Raw genomic sequence first — 22,876 nt, 5'->3', positions numbered from 1 at the left:
CGCTCTCACCTATTACGCAGCGTATATACCCCTCGATTTGGTAGATCTTTCCTGATTCACCACCGAACACTACCAAAATGGCGCCGGGGATATCATACGATGAATCAGGTTCTTTGGCGAGTTACTTCGGTGTCACTTTCCTGGCCATCGTGTTGATACCTTGGACATTGAGCGCTACGAGGACAAAAGAGAAGGGTGAGTCTATCTCTCATGTCTCGAGGACCTAGCTAGAAATACATTCACTTCACTGTATCATTGTCGGATCGACCTATACACTCCTCTTCCTTGGATGTCCAGCATACTTTTACTGCTGCGGCGTGCTCAATTGCTAATCCTTCATTCAAATCTACATAGAAACTCTCAAACCCCTCTGCCCATGTCCATTGTGCCGAAACTCCCCACGTCGTATTCACTCAATAAAATCGACCAAACGTAAACGACGGTTCCTAAAAAAAGCAATCCCCCTAGCGATCGGATGGCTACTATTCGCATATCTGTGTTACTCTCTATCACAGGCGCCTAGATTAGAAGGCGAAACGATCTACAACCCATTTGAGATTTTGGGATTGAGCGATAAGTCGAGTGAGAAGCAGATTAAGAAACATTACAAGAAATTGAGTTTGCAATTGTGAGTGTTAATCCTTCCTGGTTTAGGTGGGAGTCTCATGGAGGAGAAGCTATGTTCAATCCGAGCCGAGCGCGACGTATAGGCGCAAGGATGACGGCGCTGGACAAACTTGATGTTGTGAAAAAGAGATGAATATCGAAGATGTCACCTCGGATCACTCCTTTGTCCTTGTAAATGTATAAACTGACATTAACCGATTCTTCAACCCATAGCCACCCAGATAAAATCAAACTCGCCGAAAACCAGACCAAAGAAGATGCCGAGCAGAAATTCGTCGAACTTACCAAAGCCTACAAATCGTTGACTGACGAAGTGACCCGAGAAAACTTGGCAAAGTACGGTAATCCGGATGGACCTCAACAACGTGAAGATAAAATAGCCATCCCCCAATGGGTCGTAGAGGGGAAGAATAGTATTTGGGTTTTAGGTGCTTATGGATTAGTCTTGGGAGGTGGTATACCTTGGGTTGTTGTGAGTAATTGCTTTGTTTGAAGTGCTTTTTGATTCATGTGGCGTATTGGAGGATTGTAAGCTGATTTGTGAATATACTTCTAGGGTCGATGGTGGTTCGCCCAAAGGAAACTCACAAGAGATGGAATCCTCAATCCCACAGCTGAAATATTCTTCCATCAACTTCGTGAAGATACAGATTTCTTTTCTCTCATCTCTCTATTGGCGTCTGCCCTTGAATTTACTGCGGTATTAGGAGGTTCCAAGAAAAGAGGAAGTAAGAAAGAACGTAAAGAGAGACAATCAAAGATTGATGAGTTGGAGAAAATACTGGATCAAAGAAAGATCGAAATTGGAATAGAAGAGAACCCCTTGATGAAGAAGGAGAATAGAGTTGCTGTGACCACTGCCGTGGCTAAACGTGCCAGAGCTTTACTTTGGGCTCATCTGTTGAGAATTGATTTGAATGATCATCAGCTTGAATCTGGTAAGTGTGCCTCCGATCTTCATGTGAACACGGCGCTGAGATGTCTTTGTCTGATTTCAGAAAAACTCGCTGTGCTCCGAGTCACTCCACCCCTCCTCAGTGCACTTCTCAATATCTCCCTTGCCCACAACTGGCTCACGACGTCTTTACTCTGTATCAAACTTCAACCTGCTCTGGTTCAAGCTCTTCCAACCGATGTGTCTCCCTTAGCTCAATTGCCAGGCGTCACCCCTGAGAAGGGCACTGAACTACAGATCATCAACAAAGCTGAGGGTGTCAGATGGCTCGAGAAGTGGATCAAGACGGAGAAGAAGGATGTTGGTCCAGAGACTTTGAACGTAGCTAAATACTGGCCCAGACTGGAAATCGTAGATGCTGTTTTCAAAGGTGAGCTAGCCATTTCAGAAATATCTAAGTGAATATGATTACTGATATGTAGCGTTATCTTTTAGTCGGCGATGAAAGCCTGGTAACGCCCAGCTCGATCGTGGAACTTACCTTCAACTGTCGATATGTCTACCCTACCACACCGCTATCCCTTTTATCCAAACCCAAGCCTCTATTACCCAATGGCGATATCAAGGAGACAGAAGAGGGTGAGGGTGGAGCTGCTGATTCAGTCGCTGATGTTGAAGAATCGGTAACCAAGGTGGAAGAAGAGAAAGAAAAACCTACCCCTGTTGATGTCAAAGAGAAGATCGTTGAAAAGGTACAGGAGAAATCGGAGATTGAAGGAGAGATAAAGAAGAAAGTGGAAGTACCACCAAATGGATTTGCTCATGCTCCTTATTGGCCTCAGGTGAGTGATTAGTCTTGCATCATCTGACTGTTGAGCTGATGATCTTGTGATAGCTTCGAAAACCTCATTTCTACGTGTTATTAGGTGATTCCAAACTTGATAAAGTCATTGTCCCACCTATCAAAATCACCGATATTCCCTTCCCCAAACCTGATGGTACACCTTCAGAACCGAAGGAATACAAATTGCAATTCCAGGCTCCACCCGCATCGAACTTGTATTCGTTTGTAGCTCACTGGAGGAGTGATACGTTCTTAGGTGGGGATGTACAAGTACCGATCATGGTGAGTCATACACCCCTTTCCACAATAAGGTTGAATGCATTTTATATGAATGACTAATGTATGTGATGATTAAATGAAATAGTTGAAAGTTGAAGATGCACCCGAAGTGACGGAATCCCTAGAAGAAGATTTCGATGATGATATATCTGAACCTGATGAAGATACGTTGGCAGGTCAGATGGCAATGATGAGAGGTGAAAAAGTGAGACCATCAGGTGTACATCAACAAGATGATGATTCTGAAGAGGAGGAAGAGGAAGATAGTTCGAGTGATGAAGAAGGACCTAAGAAGAGGGTTAGAGCGTATAATGAAGATAGTGATACTGATAGTGATTAGGTGGTGAATGGGCAGGGTAGGGGGTGTAGTACATGTTGATGCATTGAAGATATATTTGTGTATGACTGAACTTCATACAGTTATAAGATGTGTTGTCAGCATGAGACATCATACTCGTATGTGATGTGTTGTCGTCCAGTTCAGATCACGGTCATAGCCGTTTACCGCATCGGATATCAGACCAGACTATTGCTCGCACTTCGGATCAAACGTAATTCTAACAAAAGTTGAACTGTTCGTTGAGACTCTCTTTCTTTCAGTCAGCTCGCTATTTGCTATCCCCTTCTCTTCCATATACATATCCTGCTCACTCAAAAAGTGAGAATGAGGAATACACTACTTCGAAATGCCCTTCGAAGCGGTATAAAACGTAGACCTATCCAAGCCATACCATCCACATCGAGCAAACGAGGTCGGTCATTCATCTCGACTCTGAGCTATCCTGCGTTTGACTACCTCTTATTGAACGAGTCGCATGAAGTTGATGAGACCAATCTCTTCCTGTAATAGGTACATCGCAGATACGTCCTTACTCCTTGTTCAACTCCCCTCATCCCTCTAAACCTCCGCCCTATGGTCAACCTCATCCCACCTCCCATCCACATCTCGTCAAACCCCATGAACTCACTCCCGGTGTCCCTCCAGAAGAATATGAGTCGAGACGTAGGAAGTTGATGGAGAGCTTGGGAGAGGGATCTAGGGTGATATGCATGGGTGGGACAGTAAAGTTGATGTCTCAGAGTGAGTAATACAACGCTTTTGTATTATCTGGAAAATCAGCTCATAGGTATATTTGGGATGTGGGTGCTCAGGTATATTGTGAGTCCTGCTCACCTTGAAACTGTGAATAAAATCACTGGACAGAAGAAGCTGAGCTTTTACATATGTGTTTCATTTGAGTAGTTATCGATTCAGACAATGTGCGTCGACTAAAAGTATTAACAGAATTCGTACCAAGAAATCAGCTGATTCTCGCCTTCTCGACAAATTAGCAACCGATTTTTACTATTTGACAGGATTTGATGAACCAGATGCTACGTTGGTACTAGGTATGTGAACTCTACTCTACACCCTTCGAGAGTACCAATTGGGAATGTCTTGTGTTTTGCTCACAGTAAGGCCGCTGACCACCATTCGTCTCCATTCGCACAGAATCTGCACCGTCGACCTCACGAGGGTACAGGTATACGTTGTTTGTACCGCCCAAGGACGCCCATGATGCTTTGTGGGAAGGTGAAAGGGCAGGTGTGGAAGGTGCTATAACTACATTTGGAGCTGATGAGGCGGGTAAAATCTAATTGGAAAACTATCTGACACATTTTCGAATACACAAATCAAGCTGATATGCTATTTTCTCGTACTGCTCGTACAGGCTCATCCCAATACATCACTGTCAACTTACCTCCCAACTTATCTCAACATATCAAGTGGAGAAACCATCTACGCCTCCTTACCACCCAAAGCTTCCTCCTCAGTATCTTCACAACCTTTCGTCCCACCCTCACCACGACGCCGGTCATCCCTCCTCAAACTATTCTCAAATTCCACCGCGTCCACAGCTTCGTCATCAGAGCTGAATCCAAATGATCCACCGCATTTGTTACTGGCAGCAGCACTCTCATCGGAACATGCCAAACCCCTCGAAAGGTCAATCCAGCAAATTAGGATGATAAAATCGCCTGTAGAGTTGAAAATGATGAAAAAAGCTGCAGATATCAGTTCAGCAGCTCATACGAGAGTGATGAGATTTGCTGAACCGCACAAGAGGGAGAGGGATCTGGAAGCGACGTTTGAGTACGAGTGCTCGATGAGAGGGGCGGAGAGGCAGGCTTACGTACCGGTCGTTGCAAGTGGGTAAGTACATCCAGTGATGATCTGGCGGGAAGCTTGAGTTGATGAATAGGTGTTGGAAAGAGCAAATGCTTTGGTCATACATTATACTAGGAATGATTGTGTTTTAGACCCAAATGATGTGAGTCGTCAAGCACTCTTCCCTCTTCGTCTCTCGATCGTCTCCCTCACAGGTGATACTGCCATTTTGGTGTGATGCTGCACTACACGGTCTGCTATCATTACACATGACCTACGACACTGATCTCGCAACAACCTTTAGCTGGTCCTCATCGATGCCGGTTGTGAATACAACATGTACTGCTCAGATATAACGCGTACATTTCCAGTATCTGGACGATTCTCAGAACCCCAACGAGATTTATATACTGCGGTGCTGAACGCACAGAAAGAATGCATAAGAAGATGTACAGTGGAAGGAGGAGTGACACTGAGCGAACTGCATAGAGCGAGTGAGTTAGGAGAAGACCGTATCATAAGTGTAGCTTATGTCTGATATTTACTTTCGATCTGTTTCAATCTAGGTTGCGGTCTACTATTGCAGGAATTGAGGCAGATAGGGTTCAAGTTGACAGTAGGCGATGTAGAGAGGACTTTGGTGAGTTTCCAGCTTACCTCATATCATTGGCATATATATGTGATAGAACAGCTGACCAGATTTGACCCGGTCTCATTAGTACCCTCACTTCTTATCCCATCATTTAGGATCGGATCTACATGATTGCCCAACGAGAGATCGGAGTGCAACGTGAGTCCATGGATTCGCGTCCGCGTGAGATGACATGATGTCCTCGACTGACATGAAGCACAATTGGCAGTCTCGTCGAAGGGAATGTGATATCGATAGAACCCGGGGTATATGTCCCATACGATTACAAATTTCCAAAAGCTTTCCACGGTCTAGGTATCCGTATAGAAGTGAGTCGTCCATTCTTCTACCGTCACGTTTCGTCCTATCATACATGAAAAATTCCTTCTGAAGAGCACGGGTGTGGGTATGGTATTGCTTCTTTACTGACTTTTTGGATTGTTCCCGATTGGATCCACAGGACGAGGTGGCATTCACGAAAGATGGACCGATGGTTGTTTCCGCGAATGCACCGAAAGAAATAGTAGATGTAGAAGCGGCATGTCAGGGATTACTAGGTTAGTGTAATGAAGGGGGGCCACTGGCGTAGAGGATCGAAAGCATTGCATTCGGATTTCCGATTTCAATTTGGTCTCGGACATCTGCACACATACATGCATTCACTTCATAGCATTCACATAGCATACATGCATTTATCGGACTTCCGACATGCATGAATTTTTCGTAGAACAAATTGGTATCACTGTTGCTGTCAAAAACGTTCGACAATCCGATCCGATCGAGGGCTATGGAGTATCGGTTCGGCTAAAAATAACCTTTTATCTAATTTACACGAAGTTCGATCTATAGATAGACATGCATATCCTATCAAAATGACAACGTGCTTGATATGCGTCTGAAGAGTCAATGATTCGCAGTATCCTGTACATGGTTTTGATTCTAGGTCTTAATCCTTCAGAATATTTATGCTGATGTAGATGTGCATAGTTGCACGTTTGATACATCCCGCTACTATGGTACATCCCATTTCCCTGGAATCCTTCGGCAGACGATAAAAGACAGTAAGCTTGTTTCGCGGCCGGGAAACACCCGTACATTTGACAGCCTGCAGTAGAAAGGTTCATGAGGTGAGTCAGATGATCATGATGAACACACGTGTGGATGTATCACTTTCTCTATGGCCACTAGGCTTCAAGCAAGGTTTGGTTTAGTTGGGAATGTTTAGCGCTGATCCGAAAATAGCATCGCACACGATGGACAGCACTCTTCAATTCTGGGATACGGGTCATGTGCACCGACCATAAGTCAAAGTAGCAGATACACCCATGTATATATATATCGACTACCAAGAAGAATATATGAGGTGTTTACTAATCAATTACTCACACATGAAGGTTGATTCTGACTAACGCTGTAGATACCCGTACAAGATGTCAACTGCAGCTCAGCCCGAGATCCTCCCAGTACCTATCCTTGACTCAAATTCTATCGAGGCTGAGGGAGAATTTGACAAGGATCAAGTCCCATCCTCCCCCGAAGTTGGAAAGGTCGAAGTAGAAGAGATCAACGGTGAGTGATACTCACTATCGTTCTTGGAACCTTACATAGCTGACTCGAACGATTTTGTAATGGGTGTTTATCAGAAAAAGCAAAATTGAGTGACTACTTTACTTTACTCGCTTCTGGGTTCGCATTGGTTTCTGATGGGTATCAAGTGAGTCGATCTAATCCTTGACTCACGTTATAAAGGTACAGTATTGCTGATCTGTAAGCTTTTGCTGCATTGCAGAACAACTTGGCTACGGTGTTCAATCCTATTTTCGTGAGTGAAACTCAGATCGTCTACTCTCATCTGCGTTAGAACCCTAATCTATGGATTCTGCTTCGTGGAAAGAGAGACTGAAAGTGTTTGTGGTGATTCTAGAAAATTATTTATAAATCATATTACACCAGCTCAGTATCGACCAGAGTATCCAACTCACTTCTTATCGGAGGTAAGTCCATCTAAACTTTGACGCTCACCTGATATACTCGGATCCTGTAAGACTAATAATGCTTTTGCGTGTTTGATGATCACAGAAATCATCGGTCAAGTGGGAGTAGGGTTGATATGCGATCTGATAGGAAGGAAGACTGCCATGGTGGCTACTACGATGTTGATTGTTGTTGGTGGGATCTTGGCAACTGCTTCTTCTGGTTCTAGTGAGTGTGCTCCATCTTTCTATGACTTGGTACCGGTACCCTGTCCTACGAGGCTTGTAGATTGACTTGCATGGTATCCTATTTTTACTTTTAGCTCCTGCTGGTCTGTTGTGGATGTTGTGAGTGTTTCTCTCCAACTGATCACTCTGCAAGGTTCATTCGAAGAGATCAATTGTCGCTTATTTGAGAATCAAGCTGATATTGTTATTAACACTCTCGATTCTTCAGGACCGTCTCCAGAGGTATGGTTGGAGTAGGAGTAGGTGGAGAATACCCAGCATGCTCTACTAGCGCTTCGGAATCCGCCAATGAGAAGTTCGGCAGAGATAGAGGAAAGGTGTTCATCCTAGTTACCAAGTAAGTGAACCTTACGCCTGGAAAAATCTTGTGAAGCTTCCTGCTCATTTACGACTTATTGATGCTCATATTCGCTTCTTTCTGTGTGCTAGCCTGATGCTGTCCATCGGAGGGCCTATCGTTATTTCCATCTTCCTCTTGATCATAAATGCAGCTGGTTATAAAGGTACGACCACCTCGGAGGATCTCTACAAGTTGAAATACACTTGGAGGATCTGTATGGGTGTTGGAGTATTGATCCCCTTGAGTGTTTTTTACTTCAGGTAAGTACAAATTTCTATCCTACGATAATTGATCGGTAAGAGAGCAGTCCAGATCATCAGGCGGATGTGAGATACTCAAGAGCTGATTTTATCTCGATATGATGTTCTTAGACTCAAAATGATGAATTCCAAGTTGTATAGAAGGAACGCCATTCGACACTCACCACCTTATGGATTGATCCTCAAGAGATATTGGAAAACTCTGGTGGGAACAGCAGGTACTTGGTTTTTGTATGATTTTGTTACTTTCCCAAATGGTATTTTCGTGGGTGTCACCTATCCATCTGCGTACCACGGAGATCTGTGAAGTAGTACACCGATGAGGACGAAACTGATATATATATGAGGGTTTCCATAGTCATCAACCATTATCAGTGGAGTGATTCCTGGTGCAGGCTTAGTAAGAACGATGGAGTAAGCGTGACCTTCCGTGGACCTGCCTTTGATGTGCCGATCGTACAACTAATTCTTCCCTTTTTCTTCAGATGGACTTTATTGCTCTCGGTACTATCTCTACCAGGTATCTTCCTAGGTGCATGGGTCGTCAAATAGTAAGTGAGAAGAATTCGAGAAGCAGTGGACCTTAAGGCGAGGGGGCTGATTCTTTCTGTCAATGTGAAATTCAGCACTGGTAGACGAAACCTCTTGATAATGGGTTTCTCAGGATACATTGTCTTCGGATTGATTGTAGGATGTGAGTCAGAGGAGAATCGTCCCTCTTCTCTACCTGTTTCGTAGAGATGCAGGTTTTCCCATGGCCTTCGATCCCAAGCTGATTTTGGGTGTTTGAGCAAGGTTCTTACGACAAGATCACCAAGATCATCCCGCTGTTTATCGTATTTTACGCTTTTATGCAGGTGAGATGAGTCTAGCTCTTGACAGAGAGCTTCAGTATTGATGATAAGTATCAATTGCAGAGTTCAGGTAATTTCGGACCCGGAAACATGGAAGGAACCATCTCCGCAGAGGTGAGTTGTGGGAGTTGTACCCTGATCAAGAAGGAGAGTTGAGATAGTGAAGTCGACTGACCGCGTTTCGATGAGACAGTCATACCCTACCAGCATTCGAGGTACATGTTATGGATTCAGCGCAGCTGTTGGGAAAGCCGGTGCGGCGATTGGTACACAATGCTTCACTCCTATTCAAAGTGAGTGATCAATCCAATGGGAGCAGGACAAAGTGCCACAAAAACTTCACACTTGCTCTCCATGGACGATTTGGCATTATCCGGACGAAGACTTTAATGTTGGCTAATATATCTTTTGCACCACTTTAGATAATCTGGGCAAGAAATATACTTTTATCATAGCAGTAAGTAGTAGTGTTATTTTCGATATTTTCGATCCCCTCCGCCACAAAGCCGACATCAGTGACAGTCACTATTGAGCACTTGTCCTACGATGTTCAATACCCAAAGACGATGTGACATACTGATAGCTATAATCTAGGCATGTTGTGGTGCTCTCGGTGTTCTTCTCGCATATTTCTTCGTAGAAGATAAAGGTAAAGACAGATTAGAAAAGGAGGATGAATTGTGGAGACAATATCTGGTAGATCACGGTAAAGGCGATTTGATCATGGGTGACGGATCAGAGGAGAATAAGGCGGAAAGTAATGTCGAGAAAGGTGAATTGACTTATAGAGAGTGATTTGGTGATGAAAAGGGAGTGAAGGTCGGACGAGAAAAGAGATAGTGGGAGGGAAAGGGAACGAATAAGGGTATACTGGACGATCTTATACAAGTAGAATAGAGAGAGAAGCTACAGTATCGATTAGAGGTTTATATTTGCTTAGAAAGCAGTGGATAATCCCATCTTAGTAGTGTCCTGAAACTGGAATATGTTTATCATTTGATATCGTAAGATGCATAAATTCACATGAAGCATAAAATCTGATTATTGTAGCTGGGTGATAGTATGATTAAAAGATTGTACACAAAATGAAGACCCAAAAGTTCATCTACAATCAAAATGAAATTATCAAGAATAGAGAGATGAACCGTTATCCCAATCCCCATATTTCTATGCAGCGAAACCTGATCTCGACCTTCTTCATCAATATAGTGATCCGACTGCCGCTTGATCATGATCACAAAGCGACCTCCTCCATCTTGTCTTTCCCTTTATCGCCATCATCTCTCACCTCATCCTCCACCCCAACACCCACGCCCTTTAAGCTACTATGGGGTGTACCCAACTCATCCTCAAGTTCCGTCACTGTAGTCCCACTAGTCCCCTTGGAGTATCGCTTGGAATCATCAAATAGCAACTCTCTCGTACTGATTTCGGGACTAGGTTCCAGGCTGACCTTTGATCTATCATCTGACAACAACTCAGTAGGTGGAGTAGGTAACTCCTTCTCTTCTCCCTGTTCCTTAACAGCTTCAGGTGTAGTAGAAGATTGCACCTCTTTCTTGGCACCTCGAGAGAAAAAATTGGTGACGCTAATTTTCCTCGTACTGCTCGGTCGTTCAGTCTGAGGTGAAGAAGTAGATGCGGTAGTAGGTGGGCTGGTCACTCCTTTTGTCCAATTAGATACAAAACTACTTAAAGGTGTTTGCGAACTAACAGTCGTCGAACTTGTCAATCCACTTGTGGGTGTTGAAACATCATCCGTAGCGGTAGGCATAGGCGAGACAGTAGCCGTCGATCCTGCTCTAGAACGATTTTCGATAGGTGATAATGTTTTCTGCTGTGGTGATACCGCTCCAAGAGGTAACTCTTTCCCAGGCGGAGTTACTGATGGACTCGATTTAGCATTCCATAACTTGAAACCCCATCCTCCCGTAGCAGGAGCAAGTTTCGCCCTTTCAGCTTCTGCGTTTCTCTGCTCTTCATCCGCATCTCTATCAGTAGGTAAAGGAGGTAATCTTATTCCTTTCAACAGTTCTGCAGTTGACATGGTCATTTCTCCTCCTTCATTCAATCCCGATCCAGATCCTGATGGACCAGCATTGGGATCTTGAGCCATGAATTCCCGTAAGGCTTTCAAACATGATTCACTTGCTATTCTAGCTTCTTCACTTTCGTCCAACTTGTTCTGTAACGCCAGTAATTCATTTCGAAGTCTGGTGGCTTCTTCAATAGCCTCAATCTCTTTCTTAGATGGTAATTCGGTCGTTTTGGATTGTTCAGATGAAGGGGGTTCAGAAGCTTGGTCGTCAAAGTATCCAGATTGATGTGGATTACTACTAGTAAGTGGGACATTGGGCGAAGGTAGAGTGGCAGTTGGGATAGTTGCTGAAGAAGGTGAATGACCTAATCGCAATTCTCTCAATCCTCCTTGTCCAATTGGTCTAAGGGTATTACCAGCTTCGCGGGGGTTTTGCATATTTGGGGAAGTGACTAATGAAGTTCCTCGTTCATGCAGTTGGTCGAGTGAAGGTTCAGATTGACTTGATTGTCTTCTGTGTGATCTCATTATTGATTGTCTCTTGACCAATTTACTGTCTCTCGAATTCATACTAGAGCTATCTCCTAAGGTCGAATTCAGGATTTCTTCCTCACCATTCAAACCTAAACCCAATACACCTCCAGCGGTGGAATATCCAGAGATTATACTCATCCTTTTCCTATCTGCTTCCTGTTTCTGTAAGACCATGACTCCTCTTCTAGCCTGTTCGACCTGCCCTCTCAACATCTCTACATTCTCTTCGGCGACTTCCCTCTTCTTGATCTCTTCTTGTAATTGCGACTCCACAGCTTCCTTTGCCGCTGATAGAAAGGCATATTGATCTTTCAATTGACTCAATTCAGTCTCGACATCGGATAAGCTCGATAGTCGAGTAGTCTGGGTGGATATGGTTTGTTGAGCGGCAGCGAGAGAAGCTCGTAATGATTCGATGAGAGCTTCGGCCTCAGGATCAGAAGGAGGAGCGGTCAAGTCTGGTGCGTCCGGCGGCAAGGCGAGTGGAAGCGTGGTGGTGTTAGGGGAAGTATTGGGATCTGGCGATATGGGCAGCGGATGGTCGGCTGGATTGGGAGAGGTCATGTCGGACAAAGCGAGATATGAGATCAGAAGCTATATTTTGATCAGCAAATGCGATATTGATTGACTGATTGCATGCAAGCTGGGACTCACCCAGATACAGTATCTTCAGGACAGCAGAGCTTATACCATAGGCTCTCAACACGGGTTATTGAAGAATGTAGAATGAGGATCAACCAATGTTAGAGCAGCTGGATTTGAAGATTTAGGGTTGTGATTATACTCGTGATTGATTGAAGATGCGTTACACGTAGAAAGGTGAAAGTGTCGTCAACGTGGGAACTATCAAAGTGATCTGAACGTTATTCGAAGAGAAAGGAACGGAAGTTTCGTGATAGGAATGTATGTAATGGGTGGGTGTATTTTAGCCGTGATCGTGCTGTGGAAGAGATTCGTGATGCTTATAAGAGAATAAGAGGGTATAAATGTCAAGCTGAGATGTCTTATGGATGGGTAGGGGTGGTATGGAATGATGATGATGATAACTGATTAAATGCAGATCTATTTTTTTATCATCTTGTGCGGTGCGGCAAAGACGCGTCGTGGCGGTGATAACCCATCGTGAGATCTAAGATTACATACACAGTACAACTAATCAAATTGCTTGCCAGGTCGTCTCTGGCATTCGGGCTAGGCAGCGTTGGTGCTATGTATTCCCAAAAAAATAATCCTGTGATATTGGGACATGCATGGAAGGACGCATGGGAGAAGGAGTTGGCATCCATATTGTAGATGGTCAGCTGTGTTTCCTGGGCTGAAAGCATCTTCCACGTGGCAAAACATCCCTCAGCGGAATCAAATGTCTAGAGAGCCCGTCTCACTTATTCACTGGAATTTCTTCGAGCCTTTTTGAGCTGCAGCTGTTCGAAAGCATAACCTCCCAATATCTCTATCGACAAAGATTCCATCAATACACACCTGTCGGATCAATCAACCCCATCAAAATGCGTCCAACTATTTCGTCACTAGCGAGAATAGCCTCGAGAGGTAAACGCCCACCACCTCTTGGATCCATCACCGCTCCCTCTTCTTCTTCCTCTTCGAGATTATCGGAAATACCTCAATCTGGCGCATCTTCAAGTTCAGGTTCTGGCTCGACGCTGCGCGAAGAAGGATGGTATCATGTGAATAGGAGTGAAGGTGGAAAATTACCTGTGTACTCGAAGATCAGGAATGGTGGAGCCGTAACTACGATTATAAGGAAGGTTGATGTGAGTTCCATATGTCCGGTTGGATGTGATTTGAATTCGGCTAATTGTGAATATGGATGATCTGAATGTTATAGGGTGATGTTAGAGTGAGTGTTATTTATAATGATCCATTCATCTCACTTTGTCATGAATATCGAACAACACCGTATTTCCGTTATCGTGCTAAAACTGACTTGGCCAATGTACCTGTTAGACATTACAAAATCAACTCACATCCTACCTCGCCGATCTCCACATAGACCCATACACAACATCCCCCAAAGTCACTGTACGCCCCACGAACAATCACCTGCAGATCAAAGGCCATTGGGTAGATCAGGTGAAAGGTTATCTGGAAGGTAGGGGTTTTTAGGGACTGAGTAGCAGGAGGTAGATTAGGTTGGAATGTATTATATTGCAATCGTGGGATCCAATCTGCTGGCATCGATTTGGGATCGGAGTTATCATGAGCTTCAAGTTGGTGAGGGGATATTTACGGGTCAAATTAAGCACTGTATCGACTATCCAACTTGGCAGTAAAGCCGAAATTATACCATTTTGCAGTGGATCATCAAGTGGAATTGAATTGATGAAAGAGGAAGCACTCTACATTGCTAAAAAGGGAGTCTAGCAGACAGGCCCAGGATTGAAAGTATCTTTTGATGCATGCTACAACATTCACAGAAATCGTATATAAGGAATAGGTTACGTATATCTCATTGATAAGTGACCCATATGTTCTGCTTTTTAGACCTAGATCAAGTAATGACCATAACGCATCTTCGTCTACCCAGTTCAGACAGAACCCCACTTCTCGCAAGATCAACTCTCACAATCTCTAAGCTTAACATGATCACTTCCTACCAGCTTTCATCTGTCTAGCGAATTTGTTGAATTTCCTGTTATCCATTTGAACCCTAGAAACATGTTGGATATCCTCTGCGAGATGTTGAGTTCGTGATTCTGGTGCGACGGTATATTGGATGTCCTGATTGCGATAAACGATATTAGCATGTCATGAACAGAAATCGATGCAACAATTATTCCGCAATGTGGCAAAGGGTCCACTGTTAAGCGCAAAGTTTCTATCGAGGGAAACTGTTCGAGTTCAACCCACCTTCACAATCTGCAATCTAGCTCCTTTTCTACCCGCATTCTCCGCCAAAGCCTTCTTAATATCGAATCTCTGAGCTTTCGTTCTCTGTTGCGATCCACCACCGAGCGACAAAGCTTGAGAGTGTTGAGTTTGAGATAATTCAATTTCATCTCGTTCACGTCCTTGGGAATCAGGACCCAACGGAAGATCGTCTTGAGTGTCAATTTGTCTCGATCGGTAGTTGGCTGGTCGTTTTATGATAGGTCTAGACCACGATTGCACCAATGCGTCTGCTTGTCGGTTAATAGCTGGAGTAACTCGCTTAGTCTTAGTGTAGAACAAGACGATGGGACCTAGTCGGCATTCTTTCAAGGTGGTAGTATCGAGATCCATCTGTGAGAATCACATTTATCAGCTTGACTGTCAGCGGGTATACGCAAATTTGAGCGGAACCTACCTTAGGTAACACCTCAAAGATAGCTTTTTGAATACCGACGGAGGGTAAACTTCTATCGGGTAGAGGTTCTAACCATCTTTTGACAGCTTCCAAAACGCCATTATCGACTATACTTTGCCAGAGTGTGGTGCTGATAAATTATGAACATCAGATGTCAGTTACCCGAGAGCCAATTTTGAGTTCGTAAATCGGTCACTTACTTTCTCAATACACCCATGACTTCATCTAACATCGCTAATTTCGCTGTACCAGGTAATTTCTGTCTGTTCGCCGCTTCGTCCTTGTCTGCAGCGGAGATCATCCTATCTCTCAATCGCGCGCAAATCTCATCGTGATAGTTATCGACGATCTACAGCGATAGCCTTATATCAGCATACCCTCTTGCAAGTGGAGAAAACGGTGGATATGCATTGGACCGCAGAATCACTCACATCCTCATCATCACCCTTTTTCTTCCTCCTCGTGACTTTTTGTTTCTTCCCAATATTATCGATTCTCTCTTCCAGTGCCATACGTCGTTCTGTATCATCGCAAAGAATGATCAGCTAGCCTCTCATACCGAATAACAATATATTAACAAACTCACGGGTAGCTTCATCATATACGGGTTGTTGTTCACCTTCTTCATCATCCTCATCAACATCCACATCGGGATCATCTTCTCCTCTTTCCCTTCTTTTCCTATTATTCTCCATCCTCTTCTTCTTTTTCCTCCTTCTTCTTCGCTCTTCATCATCCTCATCCACATCATCCTCTTCCTCATCTTCATCTACGTCTACGTCATCGTCTTCTGCTTCTTCAGAAGTACGTTTGGTCTTTTTGAATTTGGGTATTTTCCCCGGGGAAGTTGCTGTGGGTGCTACGTACTCCCCTCCTTCCCCTGCTCCATCTTCATCTACAACATTATCCTGATCCTGGTCTTCCCCTCCAATGTCGGTCTGAAGGGTACCATCCGCTCCTACGTCTGCTGGTCTCTCATCTTCGTCAACATCCGCATCCACATCCGCATCAACATCTTCGTTCCCTACGTTGTTCTCTACGACTAAGTCTGATGGATCCACTTCTTCTGCATCCAGGGCTGCTGGAGGTGGTGGTGAGGCGGACATGTTGCGTCGGTACTGTAATGAGGTGTAGATGTGAAGAGGGTATACCAAATTGATGATAGCTATTGCATGTAATTGCACCTTGCTTAGTTGGAATCTGAAGATGATCTTTATGTCATCCCTCCACTTTGTATGCTCTTCGTCGCGTGTCATTCTCGTGGCTCCTGTTTCCACCCTGAGAAGAGGGAGCTCAAAGCCAAAGGATCGTATCACCACACAACCATAACATCACTAGACCACCGAGCAAGGACGTGTACGTTGCTCGTACCATATACGACACATAACATCATCACCACGCCTAAGGACAGAGAGCATATAGGAAGCTCTGTACTCCCACCTCACCACTTCGACCTGGCATCTGTCACTTCTCTCGCACTGCCCTCTTGACCTCATAGTGCTATTTATACAAAATGGGTATCGTGAACTATGCCATACTTGGTGAGTTCGCTCCAATCCATTTGATCCGACTGCGACAAAGCTGACAGGTGATGCATTAGGTGTCACTCATCCTGTATGTTGCCTCCCCACCGACACCCCTCATGTTCCCCAGCTGATTGATGTTTGGCGCGTTTTATCTTATAGATGGAGCTACGGGCTCTGATAAATTTCGCCATATGGAAAGATTTCCGAGATATCAAAGCGGAAGATCAATGGCCTACGACGCATTATAATCGAGAATCCATGAAGAAATGCTGGGAGTATCTTGATTTGACTTCGAGGAGTTTCGCTAGGGTCATCATGGAATTGGAGGGTGATTTAGCTAGAACCGTGAGTCATCACACATGACATATCCTCAATCTCTGATCATCAGCCATGTAGATGGATGTATACTGACATTCTAATGGATTCATTGCCTGTTTGATTTACTTAGGTCTGTATATTCTACCTTGTTTTGAGAGCCCTGGACACCGTAGAGGACGATATGACCATCCCCAATTCAACCAAATTACCTTTATTGAAATCGCTTCACGAGAAATTGTATGAACCCGGATGGACTTTCCATGAATCAAAGGAAAAAGATAAGATTGTTTTAGAGGAATTTGATAATATCCAATATGAATTTTCGGAACTGAAACCGGAGTAAGTATCCGGCATTACTCGATATCCAAATCTAATATAGTTCAGTATCCAATGTCTAAATCGGAAGAAAGTATGGGAAGCTGATTTGTTGGTGTCATTACACAGATACCAAGCAGTCATCGCCGATATCTGTAAGAAGATGGGTGCAGGTATGGCTGACTTCGCGGCATTAGCCACTCCCGAACAACCAGTAGCCGAAGTAGGCAGTATAGCAGATTACGATCTTTACTGTCATTACGTTGCTGGATTAGTCGGTGAAGGTCTATCAGGTTTATTCGCAGCTTCAGGAAAAGAAAGAGAATTCATCAAAGATCAATTGACCCTATCCAACTCTATGGGACTGTTATTACAAAAAACCAATATTTTTAGGGATATTCATGAAGATGTAATTGAAGGAAGAGGATTTTGGCCCCGAGCAATTTGGTCAAAATATGGTTTCAACTCTATGAAGGAACTCATAGATCCTTCAAGAGAACAACAAGCTCTTTGGGCTTCGTCGGAAATGGTTTTAGACGCTTTGCGACACGCAACGGATGCTTTGGATTACATGACTTTACTTAAATGTCAAAGTGTGTTTAACTTTGTGGCTATACCTGCTGTTATGGCTATAGCTACGCTGGAAAGGACTTTTATGAACCCTAAGATATTCAAGGAGAACGTAAAGATCAGAAAAGGTGAAACTGTCAGGGTGAGTCTTCAGGATCTATCCTTAGTGCAAGTTGGGGAGGCAAGGCAGTTGCTGATGATTTTGCTGTTTGCTGTTAGTTGATCCTCCGAGCGACCAACCCTCGAGACGTAGCGTACATCTTCAGAGAATACGCACGAAAGATCCACGCGAAAGTGAAGATAGAAGATCCCAACTTGTTGAAACTTAGTATAGCTTGTGGAAAGGTGAGTGAAATGCCTTTCTTGCCGTACTTGCAATCCTCATTGTCCACTCTTGCTGAACCCTTATACCCCGTTTTCAGATCGACCAATGGGCCGAACATCATTACCCCTCATTCATAAACATCTCTGCCCCCTCTGCCGGTGGACGAGCCAGCTCAGCAATCGACCCTGAAAGTACCGATGCTCGAGCTGCGCTTTTCATGAAATTGGCCAAAGATGCTCAAGAAAAGGCTCAAAGGGAGAAATCAGAAAAGTTCATGGCTGATTTGAAAGCTAGAGGGGTCATTAAGCAGAGAAGTCCAGAGGAGGAAGCTGCGATCAAAGCGAAATATGAAGAGATGGACAAAGAGGGTGCACCTTGGTTCATGATAGGTGCTGTCATCTTTGGAGTTTTGGCTTTGATGGGTGGATTAGGTTGGGGTGTCATTTGGTTCATCATGAAGATGTATCCTGATGTAAGTGCTTTTGATATACGATATATCACCCGAGAGTGGTACTGATGATGATGGGTTGGGTTGTTTAGTAAAAAGTTACGAGTATGATCAAGTGAAGACTGTTCTTTCCTTGGTTGTGTAAAATGGGGATGGGTGGATTGCTGTGCCGTTCGAAAAGAGGCATGCGTGAAGAGGAAGAGTTACATCTTTCGCTGATTGGGTTTAGCGTAAAAGTATTCTATACGTTTATGGTATATACCCCTTGGTCTGACTATGCATCGTCCATATATGTATAGATTCTACATTCCACATCAGAAGGAGGCAGATGTGTACCAGAATGCCCGGTTGTGCAAACTCGACTGATACGCGCCTTGACCCTTTGACCATTTCCACTCGTCACTGGGTTCATCCTTTGATCCTCTCGACGTATTGACTATTGTCATCATTGATCTCCACGCTGATATCGACACAGTCACTACTCGCCTACTTCCTACCGCGGGTAGCAACGCGTTCAAATAGCTGGCCAGAAGCAGAGCCAGCGGTATTTCAAGAATCTCGCCTCGAATCATTAAACCTTGTAAACAGTCAACGTCAGAAGAATGTTCGCAGCAGCTTCCAACTTGTTCACCAAGTCATCTTATCTATCAGCATACAACGTTCAGGCGTCCTCGTCATCCGCTTCTGCGGGTCCTTCCCCAAACTCATCTTCAAGTCACTTACCACTCCCCTCATCTCCCATACCTGGCTCTTCATCCTCTTCTTCTACTGCGGCAGGTGCAGGCACACAGGTGAAATCGTTCAATGTGGGATTATGGAAAGTCCTCGGCGGGTCGCACAAGACCACGGGAAAGGAAGTCAGTGTGTGGATATTTGGAAAAAGGGTGTTGGATGGAGTCAAACCTTCTGTTAGCTTTGGGGGGATGGGTGGGAAGGATTGGGTCGTTGAGCAGTTGAAGAAGGAGGTGAGTCTTTCTCAAGTGGGATAACAGATTCGACAATTTGTCTTTCTTGATTCCTACTTCATCCTAATGACACATGTGTTCTCATGAATCGCGACCATGACAGCAAAGATGACCTGCTTGACGATGATATTGACGTTGCTTCTTCCCATCTGCAACCCAACTAGGCCTCAGCACTTTCACGGCTCCGTCATCCCGATATTCTACACATGGTCGAACCACTCGAAGAGTCCCGATCAGAGTTAACATTCATCACCGAACGAGTGACCGCCTCTCTTTCGTCCCTATTCGCCTCGGCATCGTCAGCGAGTAAAACCAACCGAGGAGGTAGACCCCCTACAGCAGAAATAGGCGAACAAGTCGATTTGGACGAGGTGGAAATTCAGAAAGGTACATTACAAATCGCTAAAGCTCTTGGATTCCTGCATGAGAAGGGCAGAGGGGTGCACCTGAATCTCGGTCCCGAGAGTGTGATCATAAATTCCAAGGTGAGTCGATGGTCCCAATTGGAAGACTTGACACCTTGACACTATAACACTGTGATTACCCCAACTGACATTTCTACCATTCTACTATCGCAGGGCGACTGGAAATTATCCGGTTTATCATTCATGACACCGCTCAATCAACCTGATGGATCGCCTACGAAATACGTATATCCAGAGGTGGATGCGAGATTACCTCCTCAGGTACAATGGAAATTGGATTATCTAGGTGAGCTTCTCCTGCTTCCTGCACCACCCCAGGACCGCCGAATTTGATCGTTGACCTGTCTTTCATATTTCAGCACCTGAATATGCCCTTGATTCTCAACTGACACCTTCGTCTGATTTGTATTCACTCGGATGTTTGCTATATGCTGTACATATGGGTGGTAAACCCCCTTTCCAGAATAGAGGTTCGATGCAGAGTCTTCGCCAGAATGCCGAAGGGTCTCTGGTGAGGAGGGAATGGATGAGTGGAAGTAAATGGGAGAGATGTAGTTCCGAACTGCGAGGTCAGTATCTTCATTAATCACAAGGGTCACTTAACATGAAAAGGTAATCATGGCTAATGAAATTCTGGTTTTTGAGTAGATCTTCTACCTCGACTGCTCACTCGACAACCTTCAACCAGGATATCACTCGCCTCTCTACCTTCACACCCCTTCTTCTCTTCTTTAGCTATTTCCACCTTGAACTTCTTGGATCCTACTACGTTCGCTTCTAAACCCCGTGAAGAGAAGGCAACTTTCTTGAGGGGTCTAGTAAGGGTGTTACCAACGTTCTCAGAGAGATTGAGGAAAGGAAAGGTATTGCCTAGTCTACTTGAAGAGGTGAGCTCGTAATCAAGCATAGTGATGATTTGTCAGAGCTGATGGGGTGATGGACATGATAGATGAAAGATCCATATCTTTTGCCATTCATCTTGCCGAACGTTTTTGAGATTTCGAAAGGGCTAAATAAAGATGAATTCGCGAATGTACTACCGAAATTACAACCCTTGTTCGCTCTCAAAGATCCACCTCAGAACATGCTCAGTGAGTTGATGGTCTATTCTGAATCTATGCGATCTGCTAAATTGGGCTTGCAACAAAGCTCTGCTAGAACATCTCTCCCTATTCGAAGAGAAGACTACACCCCCAGTATTCAGAGAAAGTGAGTCGGGTGCAACCTCCATGATCATAATACTTCGATTAGCTGACATCATTCAGACGTCATGCCATTGATATACAATTCCCTCGAATGTGAACATCTGCCCGTACAAGAGAAAGTGCTCAAAACTGTTCCTCACCTGTGTGAGATTTTGGATTATGGTACTGTTCAGAACGTCTTGCTTGTCAAAGTAGCTGTAAGTCAATTTCCCTAAGGTTAGGTAATCGAGCTGATCGGTCAACTTATAGATACTTTTCACGAGAACGAGGATATTATCAGTCAAAGTGCAAACTTTGGAATGTTTCACTTCAATGGTTAAGACACTTGATAAAGCTACTCTAACCACTAAGTTGGTCCCGCTCTTGGCCAAGATCAAGACAAAAGGTGAGCTAGTACATTTTCACATGTATAGAGATGACAGCTCATACATCATTTTTAGAACCCGCTGTGATGGTCAGTTGAACATAAGTTTCCCGATGAAAGCTGGACAGCTAATTTGACTATTTGCAGATGGCCACTTTGGCAGTGCACGAAGCCATGGGAGCGAAAGTTGACCGTGAAGCTATTGCGACCTTGGTCTTACCGCAGTTGTGGGCGATGTCGATGGGTCCTTGTGAGTGGTTTACTCCGTCCTTTCACACTCAGCGATATGGCGACTGACCATGTGTATTCTTTCTCTTTCTACAGTATTGAACGCCGATCAATTCACCAAGTTTATGACGTGAGTAAATTTCCTCTGATTGCATTTACACACCTGCTTCTACTGATCTGCTGTTCAAAATCACTCAGTGTGATCAAGACTCTCGGAGCAAGAGTGGAGCAAGAACACTCTCAGCACTTACGAGACGTACATCGCATAGAAGCTCAAACAGCTTCTCTTGCCGCTCAGAATACCTTTTCCCTCAATGGAAGTACGTCAAACCTCGGTGGAGGAGCAGGAGGTGAAATGGATTTCGAAACTCTTGTTAGGGGAGGGTCAGCTTCAGCTGCTCCTTCTCCCAACCTTGTATTCTCCAATACGGTCGGAGCGACCGATCCGTGGGATGACGAAGGTTGGTTGAATGGTGATTCCGATAATGCAGGTATCGGTCCATTGGTAAGTCATCTCTTTTCTCCTAGCTTCTATAATCTCCATGCTGATATATTGTTTGATTATTGGTAGTCAAACACTTTCCCAACTTTATCGGTGAACAATACTGGATCTTCCATCCCTAATTCGCCCAATTTATCATCGACGACCAGACAAAGTAGTAATCTCGGTGTAGGATCATCAAAGTTGAAAGCTCGTCCTGTCCCTTCATCAACATTCAACTCATCCGCCTTTGGAACATCATCACCTTCCATCCAATCACCGCCTACCCTTGCTCCTTCCATACCCGCTCCCCCATCATCATCATCTTTCACACCTTTACAACCCATGAAATCACCTTCTCTTACTCCCCAGAACAAATTCTCCCCTTCGACCAATAGCGGTAGTGGTAAAATTAATGGACCAAATTACAACATTTCACTGACGCCTCAACCCTTGCAACCTCAATCGCAATTGCAAAATCCACTATCATTCATGTCTTCCCCTTCTTTACCTCAGCAGAACCAGCAGCAGCAGCAGCCCTCTTATCAGCCACAGCATGCTCTTCAGCCTACAGTGAAGCCACCTCCGGGTTGGTCACCTGGTCTGATGCAGCCTTCCTCAGCGCCGAAAGCGGTATGGGGCAAGAGTGCGAATGTAGGAGGAAGTGGGGGAAGTACAGATTGGGGTGATTTTGATCCGTTGAAATGATCAAACAACACTGTATGCTAT

General features: G+C 44.4%; 8 protein-coding genes across 8 annotated transcripts; 6 read left to right on the top strand and 2 right to left on the bottom strand.

The window, feature by feature from the left end:
• Nucleotides 1–77: 77 nt before the first annotated feature.
• Nucleotides 78–2,985, top strand: L199_003254 (uncharacterized protein; the record flags this gene model as incomplete). The annotated part of the gene is made up of 8 exons (XM_064888989.1): nt 78–195; nt 355–628; nt 841–1,099; nt 1,184–1,565; nt 1,626–1,952; nt 2,018–2,364; nt 2,418–2,648; nt 2,731–2,985. The coding sequence occupies 8 exons, from the start codon at nt 78–80 to the stop codon at nt 2,983–2,985; spliced, it is 2,193 nt and encodes a 730-aa protein (XP_064745061.1).
• Nucleotides 2,986–3,309: 324 nt separating this feature from the next.
• On the top strand, nt 3,310–5,987 carry L199_003253 (uncharacterized protein; the record flags this gene model as incomplete). Its single annotated transcript, XM_064888988.1, has 13 exons — nt 3,310–3,397; nt 3,496–3,726; nt 3,798–3,804; nt 3,889–3,905; nt 3,978–4,034; nt 4,138–4,268; nt 4,358–4,839; nt 4,900–4,957; nt 5,099–5,288; nt 5,361–5,434; nt 5,514–5,584; nt 5,655–5,754; nt 5,886–5,987. The coding sequence occupies 13 exons, from the start codon at nt 3,310–3,312 to the stop codon at nt 5,985–5,987; spliced, it is 1,608 nt and encodes a 535-aa protein (XP_064745060.1).
• An 868-nt stretch (nt 5,988–6,855) lies between these two features.
• On the top strand, nt 6,856–9,896 carry L199_003252 (uncharacterized protein; the record flags this gene model as incomplete). The annotated part of the gene is made up of 17 exons (XM_064888987.1): nt 6,856–6,994; nt 7,069–7,139; nt 7,215–7,247; nt 7,350–7,419; nt 7,505–7,627; nt 7,722–7,746; nt 7,856–7,984; nt 8,077–8,247; nt 8,359–8,512; nt 8,606–8,661; nt 8,733–8,798; nt 8,874–8,941; nt 9,043–9,104; nt 9,165–9,215; nt 9,295–9,394; nt 9,524–9,558; nt 9,696–9,896. 17 exons carry the CDS (start codon nt 6,856–6,858, stop codon nt 9,894–9,896), a joined length of 1,554 nt encoding a protein of 517 aa, XP_064745059.1.
• A 439-nt stretch (nt 9,897–10,335) lies between these two features.
• Nucleotides 10,336–12,237, bottom strand: L199_003251 (uncharacterized protein; the record flags this gene model as incomplete). The annotated part of the gene is made up of 1 exon (XM_064888986.1): nt 10,336–12,237. One exon carries the CDS (start codon nt 12,235–12,237, stop codon nt 10,336–10,338), a length of 1,902 nt encoding a protein of 633 aa, XP_064745058.1.
• Nucleotides 12,238–13,178: 941 nt separating this feature from the next.
• On the top strand, nt 13,179–13,797 carry L199_003250 (uncharacterized protein; the record flags this gene model as incomplete). The annotated part of the gene is made up of 3 exons (XM_064888985.1): nt 13,179–13,445; nt 13,520–13,531; nt 13,639–13,797. The coding sequence occupies 3 exons, from the start codon at nt 13,179–13,181 to the stop codon at nt 13,795–13,797; spliced, it is 438 nt and encodes a 145-aa protein (XP_064745057.1).
• Nucleotides 13,798–14,277: 480 nt separating this feature from the next.
• Nucleotides 14,278–16,083, bottom strand: L199_003249 (uncharacterized protein; the record flags this gene model as incomplete). The annotated part of the gene is made up of 6 exons (XM_064888984.1): nt 14,278–14,412; nt 14,542–14,913; nt 14,978–15,107; nt 15,178–15,326; nt 15,409–15,497; nt 15,564–16,083. 6 exons carry the CDS (start codon nt 16,081–16,083, stop codon nt 14,278–14,280), a joined length of 1,395 nt encoding a protein of 464 aa, XP_064745056.1.
• A 407-nt stretch (nt 16,084–16,490) lies between these two features.
• Nucleotides 16,491–18,548, top strand: L199_003248 (farnesyl-diphosphate farnesyltransferase; the record flags this gene model as incomplete). The annotated part of the gene is made up of 7 exons (XM_064888983.1): nt 16,491–16,518; nt 16,578–16,591; nt 16,663–16,848; nt 16,952–17,160; nt 17,266–17,848; nt 17,926–18,051; nt 18,129–18,548. The coding sequence occupies 7 exons, from the start codon at nt 16,491–16,493 to the stop codon at nt 18,546–18,548; spliced, it is 1,566 nt and encodes a 521-aa protein (XP_064745055.1).
• A 533-nt stretch (nt 18,549–19,081) lies between these two features.
• L199_003247 (uncharacterized protein) lies at nt 19,082–22,855 on the top strand (the record flags this gene model as incomplete). The annotated part of the gene is made up of 14 exons (XM_064888982.1): nt 19,082–19,444; nt 19,609–19,929; nt 20,023–20,155; nt 20,229–20,438; nt 20,518–20,756; nt 20,819–20,960; nt 21,019–21,078; nt 21,135–21,271; nt 21,324–21,459; nt 21,515–21,528; nt 21,586–21,688; nt 21,763–21,796; nt 21,865–22,171; nt 22,238–22,855. 14 exons carry the CDS (start codon nt 19,082–19,084, stop codon nt 22,853–22,855), a joined length of 2,817 nt encoding a protein of 938 aa, XP_064745054.1.
• Between the last annotated feature and the right edge of the window lie 21 nt (nt 22,856–22,876).

This window comes from Kwoniella botswanensis, chromosome 1 (genome assembly GCF_036426115.1).
Source record: "Kwoniella botswanensis chromosome 1, complete sequence".
NCBI classification, from domain to species: Eukaryota; Fungi; Basidiomycota; class Tremellomycetes; order Tremellales; family Cryptococcaceae; genus Kwoniella; species Kwoniella botswanensis.
The sequence above is the reverse complement of the archived record's forward strand: the minus strand, read 5'-3'. Positions and strand labels throughout refer to the sequence as shown.